Raw genomic sequence first — 27,069 nt, forward strand, 5'->3', positions numbered from 1 at the left:
GAGGAAGAGCAGGATCTGAAAATAAAGCCTAGCTTATGTTTTACCTCATTTGCCAAGTTACTTTCTCATTAGCCTGAAGAGAGACAGAAGCCCTTGTATGGAGGAAAGAGCGTTTCTGTGCTCCCTTGAAACTGGTCACCTGGCTCCCAGCCGGGCCATCTCCATCACTACCAAGGAGCAAGGTGGCAATTCAGGTTTAAGAACAGGTATTTCAGGGGATTTGTCTGTGCCTGCTTAATGTGTCTTGAGACACGGTGATAGGACATGAGATTCTTCATGGATTTCAGAAAATCAGGAAATGGAGTAGGGTGGGGGCTTTTGGGCTGAGGTCGGGAATGGCAGGTAAAGTCAGAGGACTTTGCAATCTCCAAATGGGTGTGGGGATCCAGCATTTACTCTGTAGCCTTTGTTTGGTGAGGGTGAGCTTGGGTTAGTAGAAGGAGACCAGAAGGGTGGTGGTATGCAGGAGTCCAGAAGTCGACTGTCATTGTGGGCAAGTCATCTACCCTTCCTGGGTCTCACTTTCCTAACCTGTGGTCTGGTGTGATGAAACACAGCCTGCCATACTGGGTATTTGGGAAGACTGAATTAAATAACCCAAGTACCTAACACTTCTTTTGCTCAAAAAGGGCTGAACCAGAAACTCTGCATGCTGGGCAAGCTTGATCAGAAATAATCATATTTAAGACCTCAGTATTCCAGGAGGTATTATTCTGGTTTATCTCTTTTCTCAATGTATGAGTCCTTTTTCCCCCCTTTATTTAGTGTTCCAGTAACATCATATAACCCAGATCGTCAGTTTCCTTATGTGTAACATGGGAATAAAAATATCAGCCCTGCTTATCTCAGAGGATACTTGGGAGGGTCAGATACAGTGATGAATATGACCATACTTAAAGCTTCATGGAAATTCAGGAAATGGTAATGGTGATACTATGGTTGATAACTATTTTTTGGCAAAAAGGGCAGCATCTATATTAGGGAAGAAGGGTTGGGGAGCTGCCTCTAGATCTGATCAAAGAACAGCTATATTTTTGTCCGCTTTAAAAATCTATGTATCTTCTAATGTTAGAATGTAAACTTCATCTTAGTGTCTGAACCTTTCAGCTCAGGATTCATTTACCCAAAACTCTAGGCTTATTTAAGTTGGTATAAGTTGGGTGTGGTGAGCCCAGGAGTTGCTATCAAGGTCATACAACGTATATGAAGTGGTTGCTGGATGCTGCTCCAGGCATATAGAAGTTTCGCTCTTTGCACATATCAGAGATCCTCCTAGCTGACCTTGGATTAGGACCAACGGTTGTTTGGGGGCTACTGAGTGCCACACAGGTGCTGTCATTCAGAACTTTGGTTCTGGGCACAATAGAAGGAGGGAGGTGCAGAGGAAGAGAGAGAGGGAGTAGCAGTGGATGCTGATGGTGCTGTTTTTCTGATGCTTTTGTCTTTAGGGATTTCTGGTCGTGGCCAGGAACCTGTGAGCCCCATAGACTCCTAAGCAAAGGGGACAGCAGGTTATCATGCAAAAAGAGCATCGAATCTACAAATAGAAGACTAGGATTTATGTCCCAGTCTTATCACTTATTGATGACATTATCTTGAGCAAGTCACTTAACCTCTCTGAGCCATTTCCTCATTCATAAAATGGGGGTTGACGGTGTTACATAATAGTAAGAGGTATAAGGAAAGGTTTTGTACACTGTAGAGTCCTTGAGAGGTAACAGTGGATAGTGGTGTTGTTGCTTCATTATTATTCCCATTATGAGCAGGGCATTTTTTTTTTTCTACAGGTGGAAATGAGGCAGGCTTAGAGTTTGTGTTTTCAGAATTCCCTGGTGAATGGAAATGACTCTCTAAAAGGAGCTGGGTATTAAAAAAAAGAAAGAAAGAAAGAAAAGAGAAAAAATGGAAGCTGGGTATAAATAAAGTCTAACCCTTGAACATGGTGCAAGGATTTCTGGACCAGGTGTTACCGGGGTCTGCTTCTCATCCTTGTCTAGATGCCCGTGCCTTAACCCCGCTTTTGGTGAAAATCAGGCCCCTGTCTGCCAGACAGAGTCCTGGGGTTCCATGGGCTTGCTTCAAACCTGGAGCTGGGAATTTGGAAGCTAGAGCGCTTGGGAGGGGTAAAAGGGTGGCAGGGGTTGTGCATAATCACAGGGCCAAGGAACAACCTGGTTTGATGGCTCTCACTGCTCACATTTGGCTTATTAGCAGTCAGGCTGCTCTAAACTCAGTGCCAGCTCACCCCAGCCACCCGAACACAGGACGCTCTGGCCAGGCCCCAGGGCAGAGTAAGAAAAACTTTGTAGGTATAGAGAGTTTTTTCTTTTTTAACCTTTATACTATGCTCATTAAACCTACTAATCTCTGGGGTGGCCCTGTGCTCACTTTGGAGATGGGGCTAATACTTTAACACTAGCAAAATGAGATGATAGATTGACTCTGACAGTGAAAGCATTTTAACCATCTGTATTAGGAGCCTTAAAAAATGACCATGCCCTTTGAGTAAGTAATTTTACCTCTGGGACCTTAACCCAAGGAAATAATTTGAATTGCGGGAAGAGTCTGTACTAAAAGATGTATAATGCACCTAAAATATCCAGCATTACATGAATGTAAATCTCTTCTAGAATGTAAGCACCATGGGGCAAGGACTTCTTGTTCACTCTGTATCTCCGGCACCTAAAGCAGCCTGGCACACAGATGGCCAATGAACATTTTTTAAATGGTTATAGACAAAAAAATTTACATCCATAGGATAAAACTCTTACTGGTTTCACCCGCTATCTGGAAGTAGAGCATTCTTTTTTTTTTTATTATTATGTTATGTTAATCACCATACATTACATCATTAGTTTCTGATGTAGTGTTCCATGATTCATTGTTTATATAACACCCAGTGCTCCATGCAGAACGTGCCCTCTTTAATACCCATCACCAGGCTAACCCATCCCCCATCCCCCTCCCCTCTAGAACCCTCAGTTTGTTTTTCAGAGTCCATCGTCTCTCATGGTTCGTCTACCCCTCCAAATTTCCCCCCTTCATTTTTCCCTTCCTATTATCTTCTTCTTTTTTTTTTTTTTTTAACATTTAATGTATTATTTGTTTCAGAGGTACAGATCTGAGATTCAACAGTCTTGCACAATTCACAGCGCTCACCATAGCACATACCCTCCCCAGTGTCTATCACCCAGCCACCCCATCCCTCCCACCCCCCACCACTCCAGCAACCCTGTTTGTTTCCTGAGATTAAGAATTCCTCATATCAGTGAGGTCATATGATACATGTCTTTCTCGGATTGACTTATTTCGCTCAGCATAACACTCTCCAGTTCCATCCATGTAGTTGCAAATGGCAAGATTTCATTCCTTTTGATGGCTGCATAATATTCCATTGTATATATATACCACATCTTCTTTATCCATTCATCTGTCGATGGACATCTTGGCTGTTTCCACAGTTTGGCTTGGAAGTAGAGCATTCTTATGAAACCTTTTGTAAGACAGAATGATGTAAGGCAAGGCAGAGATGACTGTAATTCATATGGAAAAAATTTTGAGCATTCCCAGACCCCCAAAATAACCTCTTAGGCTTTTCTGGTATCTTAGGACACGTTTTGTTAATAGATGCACAAAATAAATCTAGACAAAACACAGTTGCTCCCAGATACACAGTTCAAAGCTATGGCAGCCTGATGCTGAGATGCTTGTGTAGTTCCCAGGTAGGGAGCTTGGTGGCGACACTCACCGCTCTGGGTCGCGTTGCCTCAGTGAGGGCTACCTGCAAAACAAACGCTGGATGCGATTTTTGCTTTACAACTTGTTTTTGTTTTTGTTTTTTGGGAAAGCAAAAACTCTCTTCAGATTTCTTTCAGTTAGTGAAAACAGGTACTAATGTAGGTCTTTCCTAAAAATGAAGTGGCGTAACGTGAACTTCCAAAAAGCGGGGGACACATGGATTCAGCTATTTCAAATGATGAAGTCTTAAGGATGTAGGAAATTTTCTAGGTGAGTAGAATGTGAAAAAGGCATGAGACAGATTTCTAAATACAGCAAAATCAGAATTTTTTAGTAGAAGGGAAAAAGACTAGGGAAGGAGAAGATACTCAGGTATATCTGTAAGTGGTGAGATCATGGGTGACATTTTTTTCTTATATTTTCTAAAATTTCTAAAAGGACTGATTTTTTGATAGGGGAAAACACTTTAATATAAATCATATTCTTTGGGAGGGGGAAGGACGTCAGGTTAGTTTATTCATCGGGCAAACCAGCAGCCTCTAGAGCCCTCTCCTCGTTTCTTTCAAAGAACCAGGCAGCCTTTGTGAATACACAAAACACCTACACACTTTGGTTGTGTCTGTCAGCTTGGCATGGAAGCTGTTCACTCCTAACTTCAAAAGGATGATAGAAACTCCACAGTGTTGAAATTGTGCAGGTCATGTTGCCGAGACATGCCCATACATTTATATCCCATCATTGAAGTGAAGACATTCTGTAGTAGGGAGAAGAATTTTAAGAAGATAGATTTTTCTGGGTGGGTGGTTAATTCTTGGAATTCTTTCCCTGTTTCATGGTTTTGGGAAGCTGTTGAAAGTGCTGTCTGCTTTGCTTCATTCTTGTTTTAGCTCGTGCCATCTTAAGTAACTTGTTGCTGAGCGGTTCAGTCTGTCCGTACTTCACGGAATGTCTCGAAGATGCAGTGTTCTCTTGCAGCCAAGACTTTCCTAGAATTAAAATCCCTGTGTCTTAGGTGGGCTTGGGCACCTGAGCTGAAAGTTCTTGTTTTTTTAAATGCAGCTGGGTCCTGACAGATGAAATGCGTCTCTGAAGAAAAGGCCCACTTTCTCACCCTGGGAGGAATGTGTGATGATCAGGGGTCCTCAGACATTACTGACCTGTTGTGTCTGCAAGCCTTTCCATTCCCATGACTTCTCATTCATTATCTCTCTCTCTCTCTCTCTCTCTTTAGCCATAACCAACAGACCACAGCATTCAGGCATCCTGTGAGTGGGCAGTTTTCTCCAGAAAATAGCGAATTTATTCTTCAAGAAGAGTAAGTACTTCTGTGTGTTCTCCTTTTCCAAGCAGAGGTTGGGAGCTTAAAGGCGTTGGCTCAAAACAGAGCTTGTTGGACTATTTTCTCTCCTAGATAGAGGGACTTGGAGTGGGTTGATTGATTCAAAGTGGAATGCAAGAATTTTGTTTTTCAATCCCTGGACTCCTCTCAGTGGGAAGATGCAGAAGTGTGGAGATGACACAGGTCTGTGCCATGATTGGTACTGTCAGACAGAGCCTCTTGCAAACTTCCTTTCCCCTGAACGACCCCCCTCCTCACAGTATCATCTAACACACTACCTGTACTCTTAAGAGGACCCACTCATCTGGAGCTAAATGGCCTTAAATCACACCAAACTGAACCAGCCTTCCAAGGAAGCCTCAAATAAGAGTCCAAGGCCATGGCTTCGAAGGGAGGAGGGCTGTGGCACCCACTGTCCCTGAACGTCTAGAGTTCTTTCTGCTTGTTTTTTCTGATGTGGGGACTTTCTGGCTCCTCAGTCTGATTTCAGCAGGGCCCCTGGGGTGCTCAGAGGTAGGTTCTATCACCCAGGGCTCATCTCCTTAAAAATGCATATACAGCCCAAGCAGGATGTGTACTTCTCCCAAAAATGAAGGCAGAGAAATGTATGCAAGTGGCTGTTTCCTTTTGCTCATCTGAGACACTTCTGTTTGAAGTAAATAATTCTGTTTGAGAAATTAATAGAGATGTTGGCTTTTTCTCCCCTTCATATCATTTTTCTGTTCAATCATCTAGACCAAATATGATCTGAAAATAAATGATCAGTATTTATATTTTTATAGCATTTCCCTCCCTCAGTACTTACACTTTTAAACTTTCGATTATGGAAAATTTCAAACCTATACAAAAGGAGAGAGATAAAGTAATTAAGTCTAATGTATTCATCTCCCATCTTCAACAATTTCCAAAACATGGCTGATTTTATTTCATCTGTAGCGTCCCCCTCACCGCCTAGATTATTTTGAAGCAAATTCCAAACATCATTTTGTTCCTACAGTATTTTCAGTTTAGAATCATTATCTTTCAGAACTTTTAAAACTAGAAATCTGTAATAATGATACTGACATTCCTTGCCCGTTTACTCTGTGCTGGGGGTTTTACATGCACATCTCATGTAACACAACAAACCTGAGAAGTAGACCATTATCACCGTTTTAGAGATGAAGACACCAAGACTCAAAGAAGCAAGGTCACTTGTTCAAAGTTGCATGGCTGGAAGTAGAAAAAGCCAGGGTGTCACTCCTGCTTGATCTTTTCAGTCAGGGCTAACCCTTGCCACTAGTGAGAGGCTACTTGCTAAATTCTTTGGATGCTCATGGCTCATGGGTCATGATGCCAGACTGGGGTTGGGGGTCTGACTTTGAAAGCATCAGTACTATTAGAAAGTAGATGGGAGGTAAAGATTGTCTTGTCTCCTACATTGACACAGAACTGCTATGTAAAGACAGAGCCAGAATGTGGATTCTCTACATTCCAACTTGGAATGAGCATGTTTAAAGAATCCTGAAGGTCAGAAGCTCTTAGGAGGTCAGAGAGTTTAGCCCCCTTCCTAAGGCATCCTAGAGACACGGCTGCCTGTCATTTTTAAAGGTCTGGATGGAGAATCCATTAGAACACCTAGTTTAGGAAATTACCAACTTTAATAAAAGCTTCTAGAGAAATTCAGACTTCCCATCACTAAACACCCTTGTCTTATACACACCTCCTTTCCCTCGCTATTAAGACTTTGTCCCTGGCTACTTCTGAGAAGGTAGCCTCTTTTATCCTCCCAAAATATCTCTGTAGCTAATCTCAGTTCCGTCCAGTTTCCAAGAAAAAACTTTTTTTTTCCAGGGTCACTTTTCCCCTCTAGATCACATTTTTTGGATGTCGTAAGGACTGCTGGCTTGCCTCAGGTGGTGGGTGCAATGTCGGGTGACCAGACGTTCCTTGAAGCAGGCAGAATGTACTTTAGGCATTGAGAGGAGGGGAGGATTCCTATGAACTGATGTGGTGATCCCTGCATTTACTCTTTAAATACTAAGTGCCTCTGTTGTGTCAGGGGCATGCCAGAGTCTGCAGTTACGGCAGCAGGTAAGACAAATATAGTCCTGTCTGTGAAGAGTTGATGGTAGAGTGGGGAAGACAAGTAAACAAGAGATCACAAATGTGATAACTATTCTTGGTAGAAAAAACCTAGGGTTCAATGGGAGTTGATAAAAGAGGGTTCTAACCTGGCTTAGGGATTGTGGGAGGCCTCTCCATCACGGAAGGGATGCTGTTTAAATTGAGACCTGTCCGGTCACAGTGCCCCAATCTGGGCAACGACCTAGAGGAGAAAGACGGTAGAGCATGGGGGATCTATACCAGTTGAGTTAGAATGAAAAATGAAACACACCAGGTGGACTCTGGAGGTAAAACTGGACTTGGGAGGTAAAATTGACAGGACTTGATAATTGATTGGCTGTGATGGGGATGAAAGAGAGGGAAGACTTTCTTGAAGTGTCTGGCTCTAAATTGGAGGAAGGGGGGATTTAGATAAGTGAAGATAAGTGTGCACGTGCGTGCGCGGGTCATTCACAGCTGAGGGAAGTGTGACTGGCCTTGGTGGGGTCAGAGGCCAAGAGGGACTGACTTATAGCCGAGGTTTGCACAGGGGAGTGAGGAGATAAGGTTGGAGAGGGAATTGCAGCCAGTTATCTAAATTGCTTCCTCCTAAAATACACCCAGATTTACCCCTGGTGGAACTTTGGAGGGTGTGTGAGGCATGATTTCACCTCACAGAACCCCAGTTTTTTTAAAAATGTGCCAACAATGGGCACCTGGGCGGCTCAGTTGATTAAGTGTCTGCCTTTGGCTTGGGTCATGATCTCAGGGTCCTAGGATCGAGCCCCACATGGGGCTGTCTGCTCAGCGGGGAGTCTGCTTCTCCCTCTCACTCTCCCTCTGTGTGCGTGCTCGCTCTCTCTCTCATTCTCTCGCTGTTTCAAATAAATAAATAAAATCTTTAAGAAGTGCCAACAAATAAGATTCCTGTTTTGTTCCCTTAGAGGAGCTTAATTTTGTTGTGTAGTGTGTTACTTGGTGAGGAAAAAAGACTGAGATAGCCATTTGTGTGTCCTTTACACATCAGCTCTCCAATTAATGTGGTGGGTGGAAAACTGGCTCTTTCCTTTTTCTTCTCTGAGCATCTGTTGAGGCCACGTGGACTCCTCTTGCCAGAGCCTGCACCTGAGGTTCTTGAAGTGAATCCTTCCATAGCAGTGGTTTTCAGTGTGGTCTCTGAACCAGCATCACCTGGGAACCTCTTAGAAATGCAGATTCTTGAACCCCGTCCCAGACCTACTAAATCAGAGACCCTGGAGGTAGCACTCCGTAGCCCGTATTTTAAAGGCTTCAGGTGGTTCTAATTCAGGTAAAGTTTAAAAACCACTAATTTCGACAACTTGCTATTTTCATCCCTCCTAAATTACTCCTAGATTCTTCCTTTCATCCTTCAATCTCCTCCGGATACCCATTGTTCTCTGTGCTATGGTGCCAATCTTAGATGTATTTAGTCAAATAATCTTGGGCTCCTTCTTGTGTGGGGAAAAAAAAAAAAAAACAAACCAGTCTCCGTGGTGGCTTCCTTGAGAGCATTACTGTGTGGACAGATAACACATCTACCCCATTGTTGGCAGGTGGGGCTTACCTGAGCTGCTTGGTGTAACAGGTGTATGCCCACCCAAAGATGACTTCCCACCTTACAGATTGGAAGCATGGAGAAGAGAAATAATGTGAAAGCTATGATCAGTGGGTCCAGAGGATGTGAGCTCTGAGTATTTTAGTTTCTGTGTCAGTAATACAGAATCAGCCAGGATAAGCTAGGGTCTGCTGTGGTAACAATAACAAACAAAATCTCAGTGACATAAAAGAATTAAGGTTTATTTCTCACCTTTTTTTTTTTTTTTTTAAGATTTATTTATTTATTTGAGAGAGAGACAGTGCTCGGGGAGGGGCAGGGAGAGGGAGAGAAGCAGACTCCACTAAGCGTGGAGGCTGATGCGGGGCTCAATCTCATTACCCTGAGATCATGACTTGTGCTGATATCAAGAGTCAGATGCTTAACCAACTGAGCCACGCAGGCGCCCCTATTTCTCACTTTTGCTCCCTGTCCATCATAGGTCACCTGAGGGATTTTGTTCTGTCATTTTTATTGAGGGCTGCTCCATCTCTGTGCTTCCATGATGGCCAAAGCCAAGAAAAAGGGAACTTAGTGAATTGTGCATTGTGCTTTCACTCACACTTCATTGGCTAAAGCAAGTCACATGACCTCCCCTAACTTCACGGGGCCAGGGAAGTGCATTTCTACCATGCACCTGGGAAGATGATCCAAAATACTTGTTGGCCAGCACCCCAATGACTATACTTAATAATCCACAGTCCAGATTTATTAAGGGAAGTAGGACCTTTTGAGTCTATCACTGACAGGCTGCTTTTGCTCCTATGATTAGAGGATTTGATTTCTCATTTCACCTTTTTTGTTACACGATCTAGTTCTTTGTCAGAACCGTCAAGGCAGGTGGGTATCAGTCAGCAGGTCCTACAGCCTTGTTCCCCAGGGGACACCTCTGTACACCCAGGCCAATAGGCCTGTGGAAATCCCACTTGGAAGAGCTAATGTAAGTTCAGGCTGCATTAATAAAAGTACACGATGTAGAGAAAGGAGGATAATAGTTCTGGTATATCATGGTGTTTGTGGACTACTTCATTCATTCATTCCAAGTTTATGGAGCATCAAGGGCATGCCAAGCCCCAAATACTTTGATCTGGGTACTAAGTTTCAAGAGGGATATTGAGCAATTGAGATTGCTCTGGGGTGGGGGACCATTATGGTGAGGGGTCTGGGAACACTGTCCTGTGACCTTCACGTTTAGTCTGCAGGAGAGAAGATGGAGGAGGATGTGCTGTAAGTCTTCAAGAAGGGCTGGCAGGCAGAAGTGGGGTATGTTTTTTGTGTGGCCGCCAAGGGCAGGCATCAGGTCAATGAGTAAAAGTTCTAGGCCGGCAAATTTTAGCTCAGTTCATAATTTTCTAGGAAAGAGATTCCTGACATCCCTTGTTTTGGGATCTAGAATTTCATCTTTAACGTTAAATGAAGTAATCTACCTCCTAGAGTAAGAGTTGGCTTTTTCCATTAATAATAATATTATTATTTTTATAGTGAACATTTAGAGCCCTTACTATTTATTACCAGGTACTTTTCTAAATGGCTTACATTTATTCATTTTTTAAAAGATTTTATTTATTTATTTGAGAGAGAGAGAGCATGAGCAGAGGGAAAGGGCAGAAGGAGAGGGAGACGCAGGCTCCCCACTGAGCAGGGAGCCTGACATGGGGCTCGATCCCAGGACCCCGGGATCATGACCTGAGCCGAAGGCAGACGCTTAACCTCTGAGCCACCCAGGCGCCCCAGTGGTTTACATTTATTAATTTAATTCCCACAACGGTCTTATGAGGAAGATAACATTATGGTTATGGATACTGAGGCACACAGAGGTGAAAAGACTTGCCACAAGTCACACAGCTAGTAAGTGGCAGTTAGGATTTGAATCCAGATAGTCTGGCTCTAGATGCTGTGCCTCCAACCACTCCAGTTCTACCTCTCATTAGAGTGGTCTTCGAGAGACAGTCCTCTTCCTTGGCTGTCCTTAGGTGTTAATGTGCCAACGAAGTAGGCTAGAGATTTTTATTGTATCTGCAGTAATGAAATTTGATCTAATAACTTCATTCTTGCGTGAAAGATGCCAAGCCTCCTTAGTAGTCTTTTCTCCAAAAAATGTTCTCAAGCTTTTCTACAGAGCCTCATTTCCAGTGATTGGGTCATTTGAGCTCCTCCTTTTCAGCCTCTTTTCCTGATTCTCCATGATTTTCTTGAATTGGGAGCTTGTGGTTTGCCTTTGTGGCTTAATGGGCCACCCATAGGGGCCCTCCTAAAGAGATAACCTTGGCACGAGGGACTTCCAGGCCGTGGTTCTGGTGGTTGGGGCTACGCACAGGAGCATTTTCTCCTCAGAGCGGGCTGTCCAGGAAGCCGCTGACGGACGCCTCCGCAGCTCTCTGGGAAGAGGAGAGAAAAGCATTCCGGAGCCGTGAGGCTGGCAGCTGACTGACAGCTGGCTCTGTACACTGACCCCCAGGCTCTGCCAAGCATTTGATGTTGAGGTGGGGCCTAGTTGAGAGAGAGTATGTGCTCTGGAAGTTCAGAAGCCTGCTGCTGTGCTCAGAAGCCAGCTGTAAGGCACCCCAAATCTCCTAGATTCCCTAACCTGGAGGGAACCCTTTCCTGGCCTGCCTCTCCCTGCATCCTCGTGAGGTTAGCTTGCTCCTTCCATTGGAGTCTGAGCAGCTCCCTGTTTTCTCACTGGATTGTTTGGAAAAGAACTGTTAAGTTGGAATTGCCTGGAATGTCATGAGTGGTGTTTGGAGAATACCACTTAAAAAGATATCTTGCTGAAGGTAAGAATTACCTTCCCAGGGGCACCTGGGTGGCTCAGTCGTTAAGCGTCTGCCTTCGGCTCAGGTCATGATCCCAGGGTCCTGGGATCGAGCCCCACATCGGGCTCCATGCTCCGCGGGAAGCCTGCTTCTCCCTCTCTCACTCCCACTGCTTGTGTTCCCTCTCTCACTGTGTCTGTCTCTGTCAAATAAATAAATAAAATCTTAAAAAAAAAAAAAAAAAAAAAGAATTACCTTCCTGACCTTTGACTTCTTCATTTTGACGAGGCAGGGCACAAGACTCTCCAAGGCATATGCAGATTATGGGCCTGGGGGTGGGCTCTCTCCTGCTGCTAGGAGACCGGAGGCTGACTTGTGCTCCTCCTGCAGTTCCAAGTTGGTAAGCAGTGAGAGATGAAGAGCACAGAATGGGGGTGGGGGTACACGACAACTCTGAGCCCGGCAGGGTCTGCCCTGCTGTTCATCTGCTGAGCCGGGACTGCGAGGCTGATAGAACCAGCACCTTGTCTCTCCAGCCTGGCAGTCTTGGGCTAGCTTTGCCTGTTGCATTTGGTTGCCATGGCAGCAGAAAAACGAGGAAAAATGGAAACATCTGGCAAGCAGATGCAGAAACTTGACTGTTCAGTTTTCCTTACTGGTCTAGGAGACGGCATTTGTGACGGTCACAGGTAGGGAAGAGGTGGTGCCGGCGTCGGCAGTTCATTCAAACCCCTGGGTGTTGACTTGGCTCTGGCGTTGGTGTCTCCAAGGGCACTGGGGGTGCGGCCGTTGCCACGCAGCCCTCACGTCTCGGGCTCTGTCTTTGTGGGGTGAAGATGCTGCAGTGGTGGCTCTTCCGTGTGTGGAAGGGAAGCTGCTGCTTGCAGTCATTTTGTTTCTTCCTGGGACTTCCCCTCTAGTCCTCCTCTTTTCCCTCCCTGGTCTGGGAAGCACCCCACCCATCTCCATTAGAAAGGGCTGTTTTCTAGTAGGGGAGTGGCTGCCTGGTAAGCCAGGGGGAGCTGAGAGGCTAGAGGAGGACTTGCCAGTGGTTCGAGTTAGCATTGTAGCATCTCTGAAATAGCAAAGCAGAGGTGGAAGGAACAGTAGAGGTCAAGGTCTGGTGCTTCCCCAGCACAGACTGAGGCACGGGGCGTGGACAGAGGACAGCGGAAGAGACTGGTCCAAGGTCATACGGCTGAGCAGGACTCCGGCCGAGTTCAGAGCAGTGCTTGGGTTTTGGGGGCGGGGAGGGGAGCCCATGGGGCTCACTGGGCTGTTTTCATGCCAGGTGAGGGGTGCTCTTTAGGCTGGTTTCCAGCTCCTGAGGTGGCGTGGGGCGAGGAACTGGAGCCTGTGTTCCAGAGCGGAGTTGGGGGGAGGGGAAGGAACACGGGAAGCCACAGCTGAGTAACAAGGCCACACTTGCTGAATGAAGACCCGTGTCAGACAGCCTCCCCCGGGGTGTTGGGAGTATGCAGTGAGCGCTGGCGGTCTGTCTGTGTGTGTCTCTTTCTCTGGGAAGAGGGGGTGTGGAGGTGTCTGCCTGCTTGGGACAAGAACTTTCTTTTATTCTTGCTTTTCATTGTGCATTGCTTTTCCCCCGAACCCCTTAGGTGGTGGGTGTGAGCACTTTAAAAAATTTGCTGGTTGTTAGCGAGTGCGCCTCTTCTCATACACCCTCCTCTCATAACATTAGTTCTTGCTGAGCTCTCTGTGTAGAACCCTTGAGGACAGAACATGAATTTGGGGGCCTATTTTTCCAGGAATTGATGGGATACAAGCGACATCTAATGATGGCTTCTCAGTAGGGGATTCCCAACTCCCCATAGCTTTCTTTCCTTTTTTTTTTTTAAGATTTTATTTATTTATTTGAGAGAGAGAGAGAGAGAGAGAACGCTTACGCACATGAGAGGGGGGAGGGTCAGAGGGAGAAGCAGATTCCCTGCTGAGCTCCAGGGAGCCTGATGCGGGGACTCAATCCCGGGACTCCAGGATCATGACTTGAGCTGAAGGCAGATGCTTAACCAACTGAGCCACCCAGGCACCTTCCCCCCCCTCCGCCATAGCTTTCTAACCTCCTGGGGAAAGAATGGGAGTCCCGTCCCCCAGCCACAGGTTTATTACTCTTTAAAGGAGCCCCACCTAGATAAGGTGCTTATAGGGGTGTTTCTAGGAAATGATTTGTTTAGAAGTTAATTGTTTGGCACCTTGAGCTTTCTGGAGAGAAGCGCCTTGGAAATAAAAATAGAGTATACCTGAGATTTGAATTCTGGGGTCTCCACTGGTAACAGCCACAACAATGCTTTTCATTTAATGCAATGTGTCATGGTTTTCAAAAGGTCATTAGAATCCACACAACCACCTTGTGAGATGACAGTAGTTTTCACCCCATTTTGCAAAAATGAAAACTGAGGCCCAAAGAAACAATGTGACTTGTGGAGGTGTGACTAAGCTGCGAGTTTTGTTGAGGCCCAGGTATTCCAGTTTTCTGGTCTTTCCACCCCTCAGGATCCTCTTGGTTTGGGGATGGGGCTTGGGGCTGAGAAGAACAGCAATAGCCTGCTTCTGTCACACCTTGGAACTTGCCATGGGATGGTGTCTCTGTGGCAGAGCCCAAGTTTTGGAGTTTAGCTTCTGTCTCGGACAAGTCATTCATCTCACTTAGCCTCAGTTTTCTCATCTACAAAATGGATATGGTAAAGCTGGCTTTTCAGGGTTAAGTGAGATAATGCAAGCTAAGTGCCTGGCATGCAGTAGGTGCTGGACAAGTCCAGCCCAAGCCCTCTGCTTGCTTGACCTTGTGTACCTACCCTACGGGTTGCTGATTCTTGGCTTGGTGACCTACCTATTAAGACAGCAATAGGTTAGGGAAGGGTGTTGCTGTGATCCCACTTGAGCTTGCTCTTGTTCATGATGTTGACCGAGAGGCATCTGGGGATCCCAGTAACCAAACTCACCTAAATTCAGACCCAACAGAAAAAAAATGACTTCTGAGTTTATAACCTCCCTCTTACCACACTGTCGGTGTTATATGCATTTGCTCCTGGGTGTGTAGGTAGCAGAAGCAGTTCCTTTTATAGAGAGGGAAATTGAGGGACAGAGAAAGTGATTTCCTGTCCAGGCTCACTTGACACTTCCTTCAGGAAGTTTAGAGTAGGATGAAAGCACTTTCCTGCTGGGCTTCTCCAGACTGATTTTTGTCTAGTCCTAACTTCTTTTGTTCATTTCAGCTGGGAGGCAGTTGAGTTAAAACTCTAGCTCACTGTTTTGAACTTCAGCCCACACCCCTCCAGCAAAATAATCAGCATTCATGTAGCCCAAGCCAAGGAAAGAGACTTCTTTGTTCAGATCGTCCCACTGTACTTTGGGAATCCAGAAACCTGGCAAACAGGCTTTTAAGTTAATAGATTTTATTTAATGACACCAAGAGTCAGCCTTCCCATAGCGTGTGCAGGTGTTTTGGTCTCCTCTCTTGGGAATCTGTGTGACTCATGTGCCTGAGGGCATGCTGTTAACTGAACCACCTTTCACAGCTGCTCAGCTCAGGGGCACAGGCTCTTCTCTGGGGGAGAGGACGGATCTTGAGTGAAACCTGTCGGGGTATACCTCAGTCTGAGGAGTTGAGGAAAGTCAGTCTCTGCCCCACCAGACTCTAAAGTGGGAAACACGCCTCTAAGATGATTCTTTCAGTATTGTCTCACTTCAGGAGGCTATACACATCACACCATTGTTCAAAACAGTGTGATAAACGACCTCCAGAACTTTCCATCCGAGCCCGCTTTTCAGCCAAGTAAGAAAATTGTTTTTGAGACGTTTTTCTTTTTTTAGGTTGGGGGGGGCAAGAGGAGGGGCAGATGGAGAAAGAGAGAGAGAGATTTTTAAGCAGGCTCCATGCCCAGTGCAGAGCCTGACATGGGGCTCTATCTCAGGACCCCGAGGTCATGACCTGAGCTGAAATCAAGAGTAGGACACTTAACTGACTGAGCCACCCAGACACCCTGAAACTTTTTATATCCTTAGTTTTGGGGTACCAAATGGTGTCCCAAGCATGACCACCACCTGTTGTTGTTGTTGTTGTTTAAACTAGTTGTAATTACAGATGACTAGTTATTTCCCAAAGTCGTATTTGCCCTTGGGAGACCTAGGAGATCATTACCCTTATTGAGGAGATTCAGAGGAACATCCTCTGAAGGCAGATCTTGTCACTCGGCTGAGTGGGTAGCTGTGTGCACTTTGTTCTTTCAAAGAGCCAGGTCAGGGACTGCCAGGTAGAGGTTGAAACTGTTGTTTGAATTGGGAGCTGTCCCTGCCCCTGGAGAGCCCTGATGAAGACATTCACTGTTTATAGAGACAACACGGTCTCTTCTCTGGGGCAGATATAGTTTGGGCTTTAGTCATATCACCTGATAAGCCAGCTGTCTCTGGGTGTGGCTGAGCAGAGGTCTCTGAAGAATGAAGAATGGAATTGTCTTCATGTTTTTCTTTCTCCTCCTCTTGTACTCTGCCACCCCCGCCCCCCGCCCCCCGCCCCCCGCCGCAACCACTGTGTTCCACTGTCCCTCACTGACGTTCAGTGTTGGGACCACAACCAGTTCTTCTTCAGATGAAATCTTTTCATAATTGGCTCCCTAGGTGGTGGCTATACCGTCTTTCTTCACCCATCCAAGGCTGTAGGACAGTACTGTTGTCTGGAGGAGCTCCCTGGCCGGCCAGCATCCCCGAATGGGGTGGGGACACGGGGCTAGAAAGCAGGAGGTGATTAAAGTCAGAGCTCAAGATTGTAAGGTACAGAAAGGGTGCAAGTGGCCATGTATCCTGGATCTTCTGGGCCAGTCACACATCCAAATAGCCTTTTCTTTGTCCCACAGAAGAGAAACAGCATATCAAGTTGATGGAATGTGATGTGGTCATTTAAAGTGATGTGGATGTGGGGTGTCTGGCTGGCTCAGTTGGTGGAGTGTGTGACTTTTGATCACAGGGTTGTGAGTTCAAGCCTCATGTTGGGCATAGAGCTTACTTAAAAAGAAATAAAAATAAAGAAATAAAATGATGTGACTGTGTTTAAAATAATGGAGAAAATGTTTAACTTACAATAAGCTTTAAAAAATCAAAATGCAGAATCATAAACACAGTATGATGACAGTTACATAAAAACAAAAAAAAGCACTCTTTACCCCCAACCACCCCCAAAGCCAGACATACAAAAAAGAATGGAAGTATATATATCAAGTGTTAAAAATGGTTTTCCTTTGGGTAGCAAGACTGTGATAATTTTTTTCTTTCCTTTTAGCTTTTTAAAAAATATTTCCCAAATATTCTATAATAATTCTCTGTCCGTGTCTTAAAGGGGAGCAAAGTAAACTTGATAAATCCCAAACAAACCTATTTTATTGTCAGACTTTGTGTCCTGAATGTTGGCGTAGGTCTGTAGCCGCCATAACTGAGAATTCATCTTTGTCTCAACCTCTGGAAATCCGAACGTCAGGCAAGCCTAGGTTCCAGACAGACGTTTTGGGCATAGTTCTGCCTGGAGGCAGGGGCTGGACAAGGCAGCCTCTCAGGGCCCCTCTCACCCCCGGCTGGCGATTCTCTCTCTGCCGCATGCAGCCTCTGCCAGCAGTGAGCGGGCTGAGCATGGTGACATTCTCTGAGTGGGGAGCAGTAACAGAAGTCTGGCTGGGATGGAGGCGGGGGGCGGGGAATCTGGAGTGAGTGCTTGAGCTGATAAGGAGCCAGTGATCTTTCTGCCTGGTGGGACTTGCATCTCCAGCTGCCAAGCATCCGGTAGAGCTCAGCCCCCTGGAAAGCTGGTCCCGCTGTTGGCACAGCTCAGAGAGCACGGTGGTCACGGCTCCTTCTGCGAAGAAGTAATGGTGCAGGGTGTCGGGGCTCTGTCTTGGGGCACAGGAAGGATCCCTTATCCTTTGAGTGGTAGTGGTTTTGAAGGAAGCGGCCTATCTCCAAGGTGGAAACTAGGATTTTCCCTCGTGGCACCTCTGTAAAAGTGAGCCTGGTGAACGGACACCCAGAGTGCTGCTTCCTCGCTGTGTCTTGTCTGCATCCTCCATCTCTTCAGGCGCCTGGCCCAGGCCTCCAAATCTGATTTTCTCCACTCAGGCAGAGCGCCTCAGTGTACTGCAGCTGCCTGGATCGTGTTGCCTGTCAGAGAACCCAGCCACAGAACAAGCAGACTCACTCATTGAGGAAGGCTTACTGATCCTGGAGTTAGTAGAGTCTGGGAATCAGGCATCAAGCTGTTGGAGGACAGGCACTGAATTTGTTGGAGGCACTTGCTGCCACCCAGGCTTGGAAAGACTGGCGAATGCTGGGGCTGTGTGGAGGCAGGTGAGAAGGGTTCTCTGTAGTGTCTCTTGAGTGTCATACTGAGATGTTCCCAGAGTTCTGGCTCTCTCAGGGCAGGCGGACCTTCTTGATGGGAAGCACGGTGTCTCTGGGTGCTGTTGGGGACATACAGAGGGGATCTCCACTGGGGGCCCAGGCATGTTTCATTGCTTCCTGCTCCCAGGCATGGCACAAGGGGTTAATATCTCTGATGGTTCTATTTTGGGGCAAAAGAGTGTTCCTAGAATAGGAGTCTTTGTTGAGTAATCTGTTTTGGGAGGCAAGCCCCACTGGCGTTTATATAAGCGATTCTCTGTGTGTATCTGGGGGTGTGGATGTGTGCACAAGTGATTTCTTATTACTAATTATAAGCAGCTTCTTTTGGGAGCCAGAGAAATGGAGGGGTGTGTGTGTGTGTGTGTGTGTGTGTGTAAGGAGTACGGCTTGCTCTCCTGTGAAGAGTGGCACAACTGTGTGTGCCCATCTGATGGGGCAGTTGCCCCAGACACCCGAGTAAGAGAGTATATGTGGGAACCTTAGGACAGCAGGCAGGAATGCCAGCCTTGGCCCCTTTGTGGGGTGTCAGCGGCAAAGGTGTGCGCATCTAGGATCGTTGATTCCCTGAAGCACGTGGACATTAAGGTCTTCTAGCTACAGCCTGGAGTCAGGTGGTCTCTGGAACATCAGTCATGGCACATCAACCAGCTCTAGTCTCGAACAAATCTCAGATTCCACTGCCACTGCAGCCCAGGCTTACTTACTGGACTCTCCTATGTCTTCCCACAGGCCACATCCACATATGTCGAAGCAAGAGAGAAACCAAAGACCGTCCAGCATGGTCAGTGAGACGTCCACAGCTGGAACCACGTCCACTGTGGAGGCCAAGCCTGGCCCCAAGGTGAGCTCCTGGCCACTCACTCCTTCCTTCCACCCTTTAATATTTTGCAGATGCCCAACGACCCCCCACCATTGTTTTGTGAGGGAGGCTTTTCCTGAGACCAGTTGGGGGTATGTCACGTGTCCAGGAAAACAGGTGATTGCTGGCAGAACTGGGACTGACATCCAAGTCCTTAGATGCCTTCATCATTTTCCTGGCTTGTCTTGGGAGGGTCACACCTCTGTTCACAGGTGTGTTATGAGACTGCCTGGTGAGATTTGTGACCGATGGGCCTGAGGAAAGGTGAGAGATGGGACCATTGACTGAGGAGCAGGGAAAAGAACCAGCATTGCAGAGAAGGGGTGAGTGCTGAGGAATGAACCCAGATAGGACGGTAAATATCTGGAAATTGGCAAAATCTGTGACTGAAAAGTAGGTTTGCTCCAGAAAGAGTAGGACATATGAGGGCCAACAGCTGCTGGTGAAAGTTGATTGAAAAATCCCTTTCAGTTTTTTTTTCCTCCGTGACTCAGACGGGAAGCTTGCTAGGCCTTGGATTTGCTTTTTAATTAAAATACTATGGCCATGTGCCCGCCTGTTTTGGTCTCCTTGCTATTCTTTTTATCAAAGGGCACTGCCACTTAGAGTAAGGTGGGGGGCCTACAGCTTTCCTATCATGCAGGTGCTTTGTGTGACTCCCTAAGTCCCCTAAAAGCTGCTAGAATTTGAGTCTGCTTTTTCCTAGATCATGAAATCCAGCAATAAAGTCCACAGCTTTGGGAAGAGGGACCAGGCCATTCGGAGGAACCCCAATGTTCCAGTGGTGGTGAGGGGGTGGCTGCACAAGCAGGTGAGGAGACTGGGAGGGTCAGGTTGGGGAGGGGGAAGGCTCTTGCTGATTTCCTTCCTTACCCTGGCCCCTGGGAGCTGAGAACAGACTCATAATAAGCTCTCTGTTCCTGAGTTTGTCTGAGGCAGGTGTGCTGTCCATTTTTATGAGTGGACCATCTGCTCAATGGCTACAGCTTCCCTCCCCAAACCCACTTGACCCCTTGGGGCCCCCATTGCTATTGGCTGCCTTGGGACCCAGGCATTCATGTGGGTGGGTCAGCATGAATCCAGCCTTACCACCAAGCCCTGGCCAGCACTTGCCCTCTTGATGTTAAAGAACCTTTGCTATCATTTGGCTGAAGAATCCCATCTTTTCCTGTCCTCTGCCCAGCCTGGTCTAGCACACTTATCTAGCTCCCCTCGCACCTCAGATTCCGAATTAGCCAAACTCAGCTCATTGCCTCCTCACCCTTACCTCTCTTTTCTCCCCAACTTATTTTTTCTGGACCTTGGTGATGATACCACCATTCTCCTAGGCACCCTGGTTAGAAACAGCTCTTTCTTCTCCCACATCCCTTCACTCAGGAAGCCCTGTCAGCTCCCCTTAGGCTATCCTGCATCTCTAAACTCACCACCAATTGTTCTGTCTCTTGTCCTCTGGCCACAAATAGGCTGTGAGCTCCCAGGGCCAGAGAACATGTCCCTTTTGTCTCCTTCCTTCTCTCCTTGCCATCCACCCATCTGTTCTTCCGTCTGCCCATTTGTTTACCAAGTGCCTGTCAGGTTCTTTTTTTTTTTTTTTCTCCTCAAAAATTTATTTATTTTAGGGGCACCTGGGTGGCTCAGTCATTAAGCGTCTGCCTTCGGCTCAGGTCATGATCCCAGGGTCCTGGGATGGAGTCCTGCATCGGGCTCCCTGCTCCGCGGGAAGCCTGCTTCTCCCTCTCCCACTCCCCCTGCTTGTGTTCCCTCTCTCGCTGTGTCTCTGTCTGTCAAATAAATAAAATCTTTAAAAAAAATTTATTTATTTTAGAGAGAGGAGAGAGAGGGAAAGAGAGTGCGTGCCCATGCAGGGGGGAGAGGCAGGGGGAGAGAGAGAGAAAATCTTGGCAGACTCTGCACTGAACGCAGAACCCAACATGGGGCTCGATCCCACAACCCTGAGATCACGACCTGAGCTGAAACCAAGAGTCGGACGCTTAACTGACTGAGCCACCCAGGCGTCCCTGCCTGCCATGTTCTAAGTGCTTTCACAGCACAGATAAAGAGGTGAAGAACATGTGGTTCCCACAGTTGAGGAACTCAGTCTACTGGGGAAACTGGCACATCTCTCACATGTCCTATCATCGCCCTCACAGTCTCTCACATATCATACCATCCAAAAAAACCACAAACTCCAAGAGCTGTGATGTTAATTTTTACCAGACGCTTTGTGGGAAGACAGAGGAGGGCATTACATTGCACACCACACAGAAGAAGTCCCTAGAAGTCCCCTTGAAATCTCTCTCCCCTCAGACTCCCCATGGCAGCTTCCGTAGCTCTCTAGCCTTCTCTGTCAGACACTGTGTTGGCACCTCTCTCAGTGATACCCTCTTCCCTCACAGCCTCTTTCCTTGCCTCTCTGCCCATCTCTTTTACCTGAATAACCTTCTGACTTTTCCATTTGCATCCCCGTCCCCATTAAACAAAAGTATGCTCCTTTGATATCTGGAGGGAGAGGGAAGGGGCTATAAGTAATTCTTCTCCCCAGCCCCCACTGCCCAGCCTGGTAACTGTAAGAGACCTGTGTGGAGTGCTGTGGACACAGCACAGAGAATGTAGCTGTGCTTGGGGGAGTCCTGAAAGGCTTCCCAGAGGAAGTGACATTTGCACTAGGTGTGGAGGATGGAAAGGAGTTTTCCAAACAAAGCAATAGTGCCAAGATCTTAGAGATCATCTGATCAGAGCAGAAGATAAAACCAAGAAACGCGTGAACTCAGCAAGTTAAATTTGTTTTTAGCACTTTAGTAAGTGGAGAATGAACAAACTTCATGTTGTGCTTAGGTTTAGTGACTGACATAACTGTTATTTTTTAAATTTAAACTTGTTGAAAACTTTTGCAGAAGGAAAACAGTTTTAACAGCTAAGAGCAGCTCTGGAGTTTTCCTAGGTTTGGGAGAAAAATGACCCTATAGCACTGCTGTTTTCCTACCCTGGCTTTGTTCTTTTAGAATTTTCACACTCACCTAAAATGTTTTTAATAAATGTATTGATTTACATTTTAGATGCGTAAAGACAAATTCATGTTCTGAGGCAATTTGACAGCAAGACAGTCCAAGTCTCTTTACATTGAACGGAAGGAAAATCCATGGCAGAATCAGCCCCTTATGATAGAGAACTGAACTTAGTCAAATGAGAACTTTGCCTCATCGATTAGCTAACTTAAATTCCTTGTTCTATACTGTGTAAATCAATTTTCTCATCAGTGTAAGTGAAGATATTTTATAGAATAGTACCTAAATAAATAAATAGCTTCCTTTCTGTTAAAAACTGATTTCTTTCTTAATGGAAGAACTGTATTTTTTGAATTCACATCTTCCTTTTTTTTTTTTTTTAAAGATTTTATTTATTTGACAGAGAGACAGTGAGAGAGGGAACACAAGCAGGGGGAGTGGGAGAGGGAGAAGCAGGCTTCCCGCTGAGCAGGGAGCCCGATGTGGGGCTCGATCCCAGGACCCTGGGATCATGACCTGAGCTGAAGGCAGACGTTTAACGACTGAGCCACCCAGGCGCCCCTCACATCTTCCTTTCTAAAAGGATACTTACATTAGTCTGTTTCCAGGACACACATAAAACTTCCTGGGGACAAACCATCATTGAATCTAAATTTTAATGTCCTATTAAAAAATGACCTTGCAATAAAAATTTATGAATTCATTAATTTATTGAAAGAACGAGTGGATATAGGTAAGTCTTGGTTCTAGCATCATGCCATGCATGATTGGAAAGGGGTAAGAGTATGCTCAGATATTGTCTGATTAGTTTTCTTTGCTTTGCAGGACAGTTCTGGGATGAGACTGTGGAAAAGGAGGTGGTTTGTGCTTGCTGATTATTGCTTGTTTTACTATAAAGGTGAGCTAAGGCTCAGGCCACCAGGGGCTCTTTGTGCTGGAGGGGGTGGTGAGGTGATACAGGTGGTTATATTCTCAAATGCAGTGATTGGACCAGTGGCCTGAGCTAATTTATAACCTATTTACGTGCCAAAGTGTTCACTTTTGCATATGTGAATGGCTGGTGACTTACCTTACCTATCCTTGCACTCGAAGTGCCATTTGTTGAGTTAAAATAAATAGAATCCAGTTTATCTGCTACTTAGGCTCTCCAAGTCTGGAGTTGTCTCAGCTTCTACCCCGTTTGGAACAAAGGCATACCTTTGACACTATCTGGAGAGGTAGGAAGGATAGATAAATCATTTTTTTTTTGTAACTTGTTGTCTGGATCTATCCCCTATAATATTGGATGGACAGTTGGTCAATTGAGTTGGGCACATGTACATTTATGGAGCCCCAGTACATAGAGTTAGGGGCTGTGCAATAGTGAGAAAGAAGTAAGACTCAAAATATGGAGGAAGAGAGAGTTGACTCGTAAGACAAGACTAGGCAGCGTTAGGTGCTTTAGAAGACGTTCAACGTGCTTAAGCAATTCAGGGGGAGCAAGAAATTAATTCCATATTGGAGAATTGGGGGAGGCTTTTCAGAATAAATGGGATTTGAGTTGGGCTTGTAAAGATAGGTAGAGCTTTGCCTGTGTATGGGGGCAAATGGGCATTTCAAGCAGAGGAAACAACTTCAATAAAGTTCTAGAAGCAGAAGAAAATGGAATGACAGACCTGTGAGGCCAGAGTGAGTCTTGCTTGCAGGACATAGTAGGAAAGAAGGCTCAGGAGGTGGGTAAGGGCCAAAATGCAAGAGGACTGTGACACCAGGCAGAGTAAGTTGAACTGCATTTTGCATCCAGTGGGCAGTCAGCAAGTGCCTTTGAGTAGGAGAGCGACAGGACCAGTGCTGTCATTAGGAAGTTACCTCTGTCATGAAGATGGTTTGGAGGAGGAAGAGAATAGATGTAGAAGGTAGGATATTTCGCACACGCTCTAACTTTGCCTATGAGGTTTGCTCTTCCCGGAATGCCCTTCCCCATCCTTTAAAACACTTTAGATATCACCTTCTGAAGCCTTCTCCGCTTTCCCCGAATTTGTGCCACTCCTGCCTCTGTGTTCCCGCAGAACTCGGCTTACTGCCCTGTTTCAGGAGTTCACAGGTTGCGCTGAGCATGTTTCCACGCCTGTCTCTGTCCCTGACTCATCTGTGTCATTCCTGCTTTAGCGCAAAGGTCCCCAGGGAGCACCTGAATGGACGATCAGGGATTACAGCAGTCCTAGGGAGCTATAAGGAGCCCTGAACAGGGGCAGTGGGATGGACCAACCCAGGGAAGGTGCCACAGAAGGTTATTCTGATGTGTTTTTTCCATTCAAAGACAGCCGAGAAGAAGCGGTCCTTGGGAGCATCCCTCTGCCCAGCTATGTGATCTCACCTGTGGCCCCTGAGGACCGCATAAGTCGCAAGTATTCCTTTAAGGTACTGCCCCCTCCCCTCCAGGGCAGCATTTCTACCCTAAGAAACTTTGTGTTCCCAAAAATGTCTTCATAAAAGCAGTTGTTTTTTTGTGGGGAGTGGGGAGAAGTTAAGAAGCTAGAGCATTTCAGGTGCATGTTAACAATGTTGTAAATTCTTTAAATAAGAATAATACCAGATCAAAAGTACTTTAATTTGTTTCTGAGCTTCTGAGTCCCCCAGCTTTGCTCAAGTATTCAGATCCCTCTTTCCTATTGGTACCAATCCTGTGATTACTCGTCCCCTTCATGCTTTTTTATCACTGTAATCAGCCAGTCTAGTGTCCAGCCACTTACTGCAAGTGATGGTCGCTCATCATGGATTTATAGCAATTTTATTATGAAAACTTACATTGAGGGTTAGAAGCTCATGTTGAAGAGATTTCAAGTTTATCTGCTTTGTTTATCTTGTTAAAGAGCAAATAGTATCAAATTTGATTTGTGTTCTGGATCACTAAAGATTCTCAGGGAAATCCCTTCAATAGTAAAACCCCTTTTCTACTTTCTGCTTTTCTGCTTGGTCACATGTTAAGTGAGTGCGGCCATGATAATTGATGGCAGTCCTTTGACGCCCTCTGGCATCTTCAGAGCTGGGCGTGGAGGCTCCAGGAGGGTGGTGGTCAGGCCGAAACTTGGGGAATCCTGAGGCCATCTCGTTTGGTGACCTCCACACATTCCTTCACTGCTGCTGTTTCTTGGGTCCCCTAGAGATGGTAAGGATAGGGTGGGTTGAAGTTCTACTTTACTGGCAGCTGAGTGGAAGTCTCAGCACTGAAGTAAGTGGCCTTTGGTGCCGGTAGCCACAGGGAAACACCCTCTCACGCTGCTCAGGATACAAGGCAATGACGTGCATTTCAAGTCGGGGTAGGGGCTCCTGCCCCCACTACTCATGTAGCTTAGCTATTCCCATGTTGAGGGTATAAGATGAATACTGGACATTAGGTACTAAAGCAGAGATTGAACAGAAGTCAAGTTTGCCAGCCACAGGTAGTTAAAGGATCATGGAAAAGCACAAGAGAAGACACCCAGCGCTCTGTAAGGGTTAAAGAGAGTGTTGGTACGTGGTATCCATGGTGTCTGCATCAGCGTTTTGATCTGGAGTCCATTGTGGGGGTGGTGGTTGGAAGGTCAGTCTCATCTTCTACCTTTCCTTCCTGGACTGGTGCTTTAGCTTTGTTCATTGCCAGGTTTGAGCTGTCCCTCTCTTTCCCTTGGCCGTCACTATCCCCAGTGACTGCAGAGTTGCTATAGGTTGAAGATTCTGGGATCCTTCCCTATTTCTTGTTACATAACATAGTATTGCCTTATATTTGTAAAACCTTTTATGACCAGAGAAGTACTTCTATCCATGGGAGCTCATTTAAGGTCGTGGAGAGCCAGTGTTGTAAGGTCAGCGTTATTAGCTTTATTTTAGAGATTAAGAACACGAGGATTAGAGTGCTTAAGAAACTTGTTCAGAGTCATAAAGCTGGAAGATGATGGTGACAGAACTTGAACATGAACTCAATCCTCTTACAGTTGCATTACAGGGAGGGAGGACAGTTCCTTTCTCTACTTTTCTTCCACATCTTATTTTGGTCACCTCCTGCACACACATTGCAGGAGGTGGGAAGTGATTTGAATGAATGTTCATTGTTATCATTTTAGGGATACTCTTCTATGTAATCATTCAGAAGCCTCTCCTGCTGATTGACGGCTCTGAAAACATTGTGTTCAGTGGGTTTCAGGCTGGCCTTTTGCAGCCTAAAAGTCTTCCTCAGAAAACCTTCCTTTCTAGGGCTCAGTGTTGCTACTGGGCAGACAGTTGGGATAATGTTGTATGTCATTTTTGGGGACAGCGTTTGAAATATGGTCAGAGTAACTGATTGTAACTATATATATTTCATCTTAACACTTCACTGGGAGGTGTGAAAACAGATTTAGAAAAACATCTTTTATGTGTCGTAGATTCTTTTCTTTTTGAAAAACAAATTTTTTCTTAGAGGGACTCCACCAAGAGTGTTCCTTAGCTAAATTTTTGTCTGAGAGACAGAAGGTGTACGTGTGTTTGGGGGATCCCTTTGGGGGGATCCTCAGGGTCTGAGAACAGACAAAAGCTGCTGCAGGCAGGTCTAGTGGTGTTCAGGTGGTTCTCCACAGAGGGCTGTGGTTTCCTGAGTATCAAAGAGTTCCCTTTCTCTTGGGTTGCAGCGTTGTTCTTTTAAGGGCCAGGAAGTGGGACCCTTGGGCAGTTCAGGATCCATGTTCTTGGGCACACTGAGGAATGCACATTGTTTAGTGTCCTGGGCCTTACGCCTGCTTCTGATGTCAGCTCTTCATTATTTCCAGAACTGAAATTCTCTGACTGTTGTTAGGGCACCTTGCCTGAGATTGTTGAGAGTATCTGTGGTGGTAGATAGGCACAGCCTGAAAGGTTATATGGTCCTTTCCTTGTCTTTTTCAACTGTGCCCACAGCCTGGCAGCTCCTATGCATTACCAGCTGGTGCTAGACGGACTCTGAGATGCAGGCAGCTCTGTAGGAGAGCCAGGTGGGGCTCTTGGTGGCGTCCAGGAGACGCAATGCCCTGACCAGCAGGCCTTTCGTGCTCTGCTGGCTCGTCTGGATGCCTCCCCAAAGAGCTCCTGTTGGATGCACAGCCACCCTTGGCCTGCTGGTCACCTCTCAGCAAGCTTGCCCCTCAGATCCAGAATCTGGAGCAAAGAACATCTCCACGCAGCAAAGGGTCCAAGGATCCTCAATGGGGAAAAAGCCTTTATTGGCCTCCTCTGAGCTGTTCTTCCTCTCTTAAGCCAAGGGTTCCTGACCTGAGCGCTACAGATCCCCAGGTGTCAGT

At 46.2% G+C, this 27,069-nt stretch overlaps 1 protein-coding gene and 1 non-coding gene across 3 annotated transcripts in view; both read left to right on the forward strand.

Moving 5' to 3' along the window:
- PLEKHA7 (pleckstrin homology domain containing A7) overlaps nucleotides 1-27,069 on the forward strand; it is a 200,424-nt gene that overhangs the window by 115,577 nt on the left and 57,778 nt on the right. For both annotated transcript variants that reach the window (XM_032427128.1, XM_032427129.1), the window contains exons 4-8: nucleotides 4,970-5,053; nucleotides 18,665-18,776; nucleotides 19,501-19,605; nucleotides 22,625-22,697; nucleotides 24,099-24,199. In XM_032427128.1, coding sequence (XP_032283019.1) covers nucleotides 4,970-5,053; nucleotides 18,665-18,776; nucleotides 19,501-19,605; nucleotides 22,625-22,697; nucleotides 24,099-24,199 — 475 coding nt within the window. The remainder of the gene's footprint in view (nucleotides 1-4,969; nucleotides 5,054-18,664; nucleotides 18,777-19,500; nucleotides 19,606-22,624; nucleotides 22,698-24,098; nucleotides 24,200-27,069) is intronic.
- On the forward strand, nucleotides 16,471-16,543 carry TRNAK-UUU. Its single transcript has one exon. It is a non-coding gene; the product is annotated as a tRNA-Lys (tRNA).

The sequence above is a fragment of the Phoca vitulina genome, unplaced genomic scaffold (assembly GCF_004348235.1).
Source record: "Phoca vitulina isolate PV1807 unplaced genomic scaffold, GSC_HSeal_1.0 scaffold36, whole genome shotgun sequence".
Taxonomy (NCBI): Eukaryota; Metazoa; Chordata; class Mammalia; order Carnivora; family Phocidae; genus Phoca; species Phoca vitulina.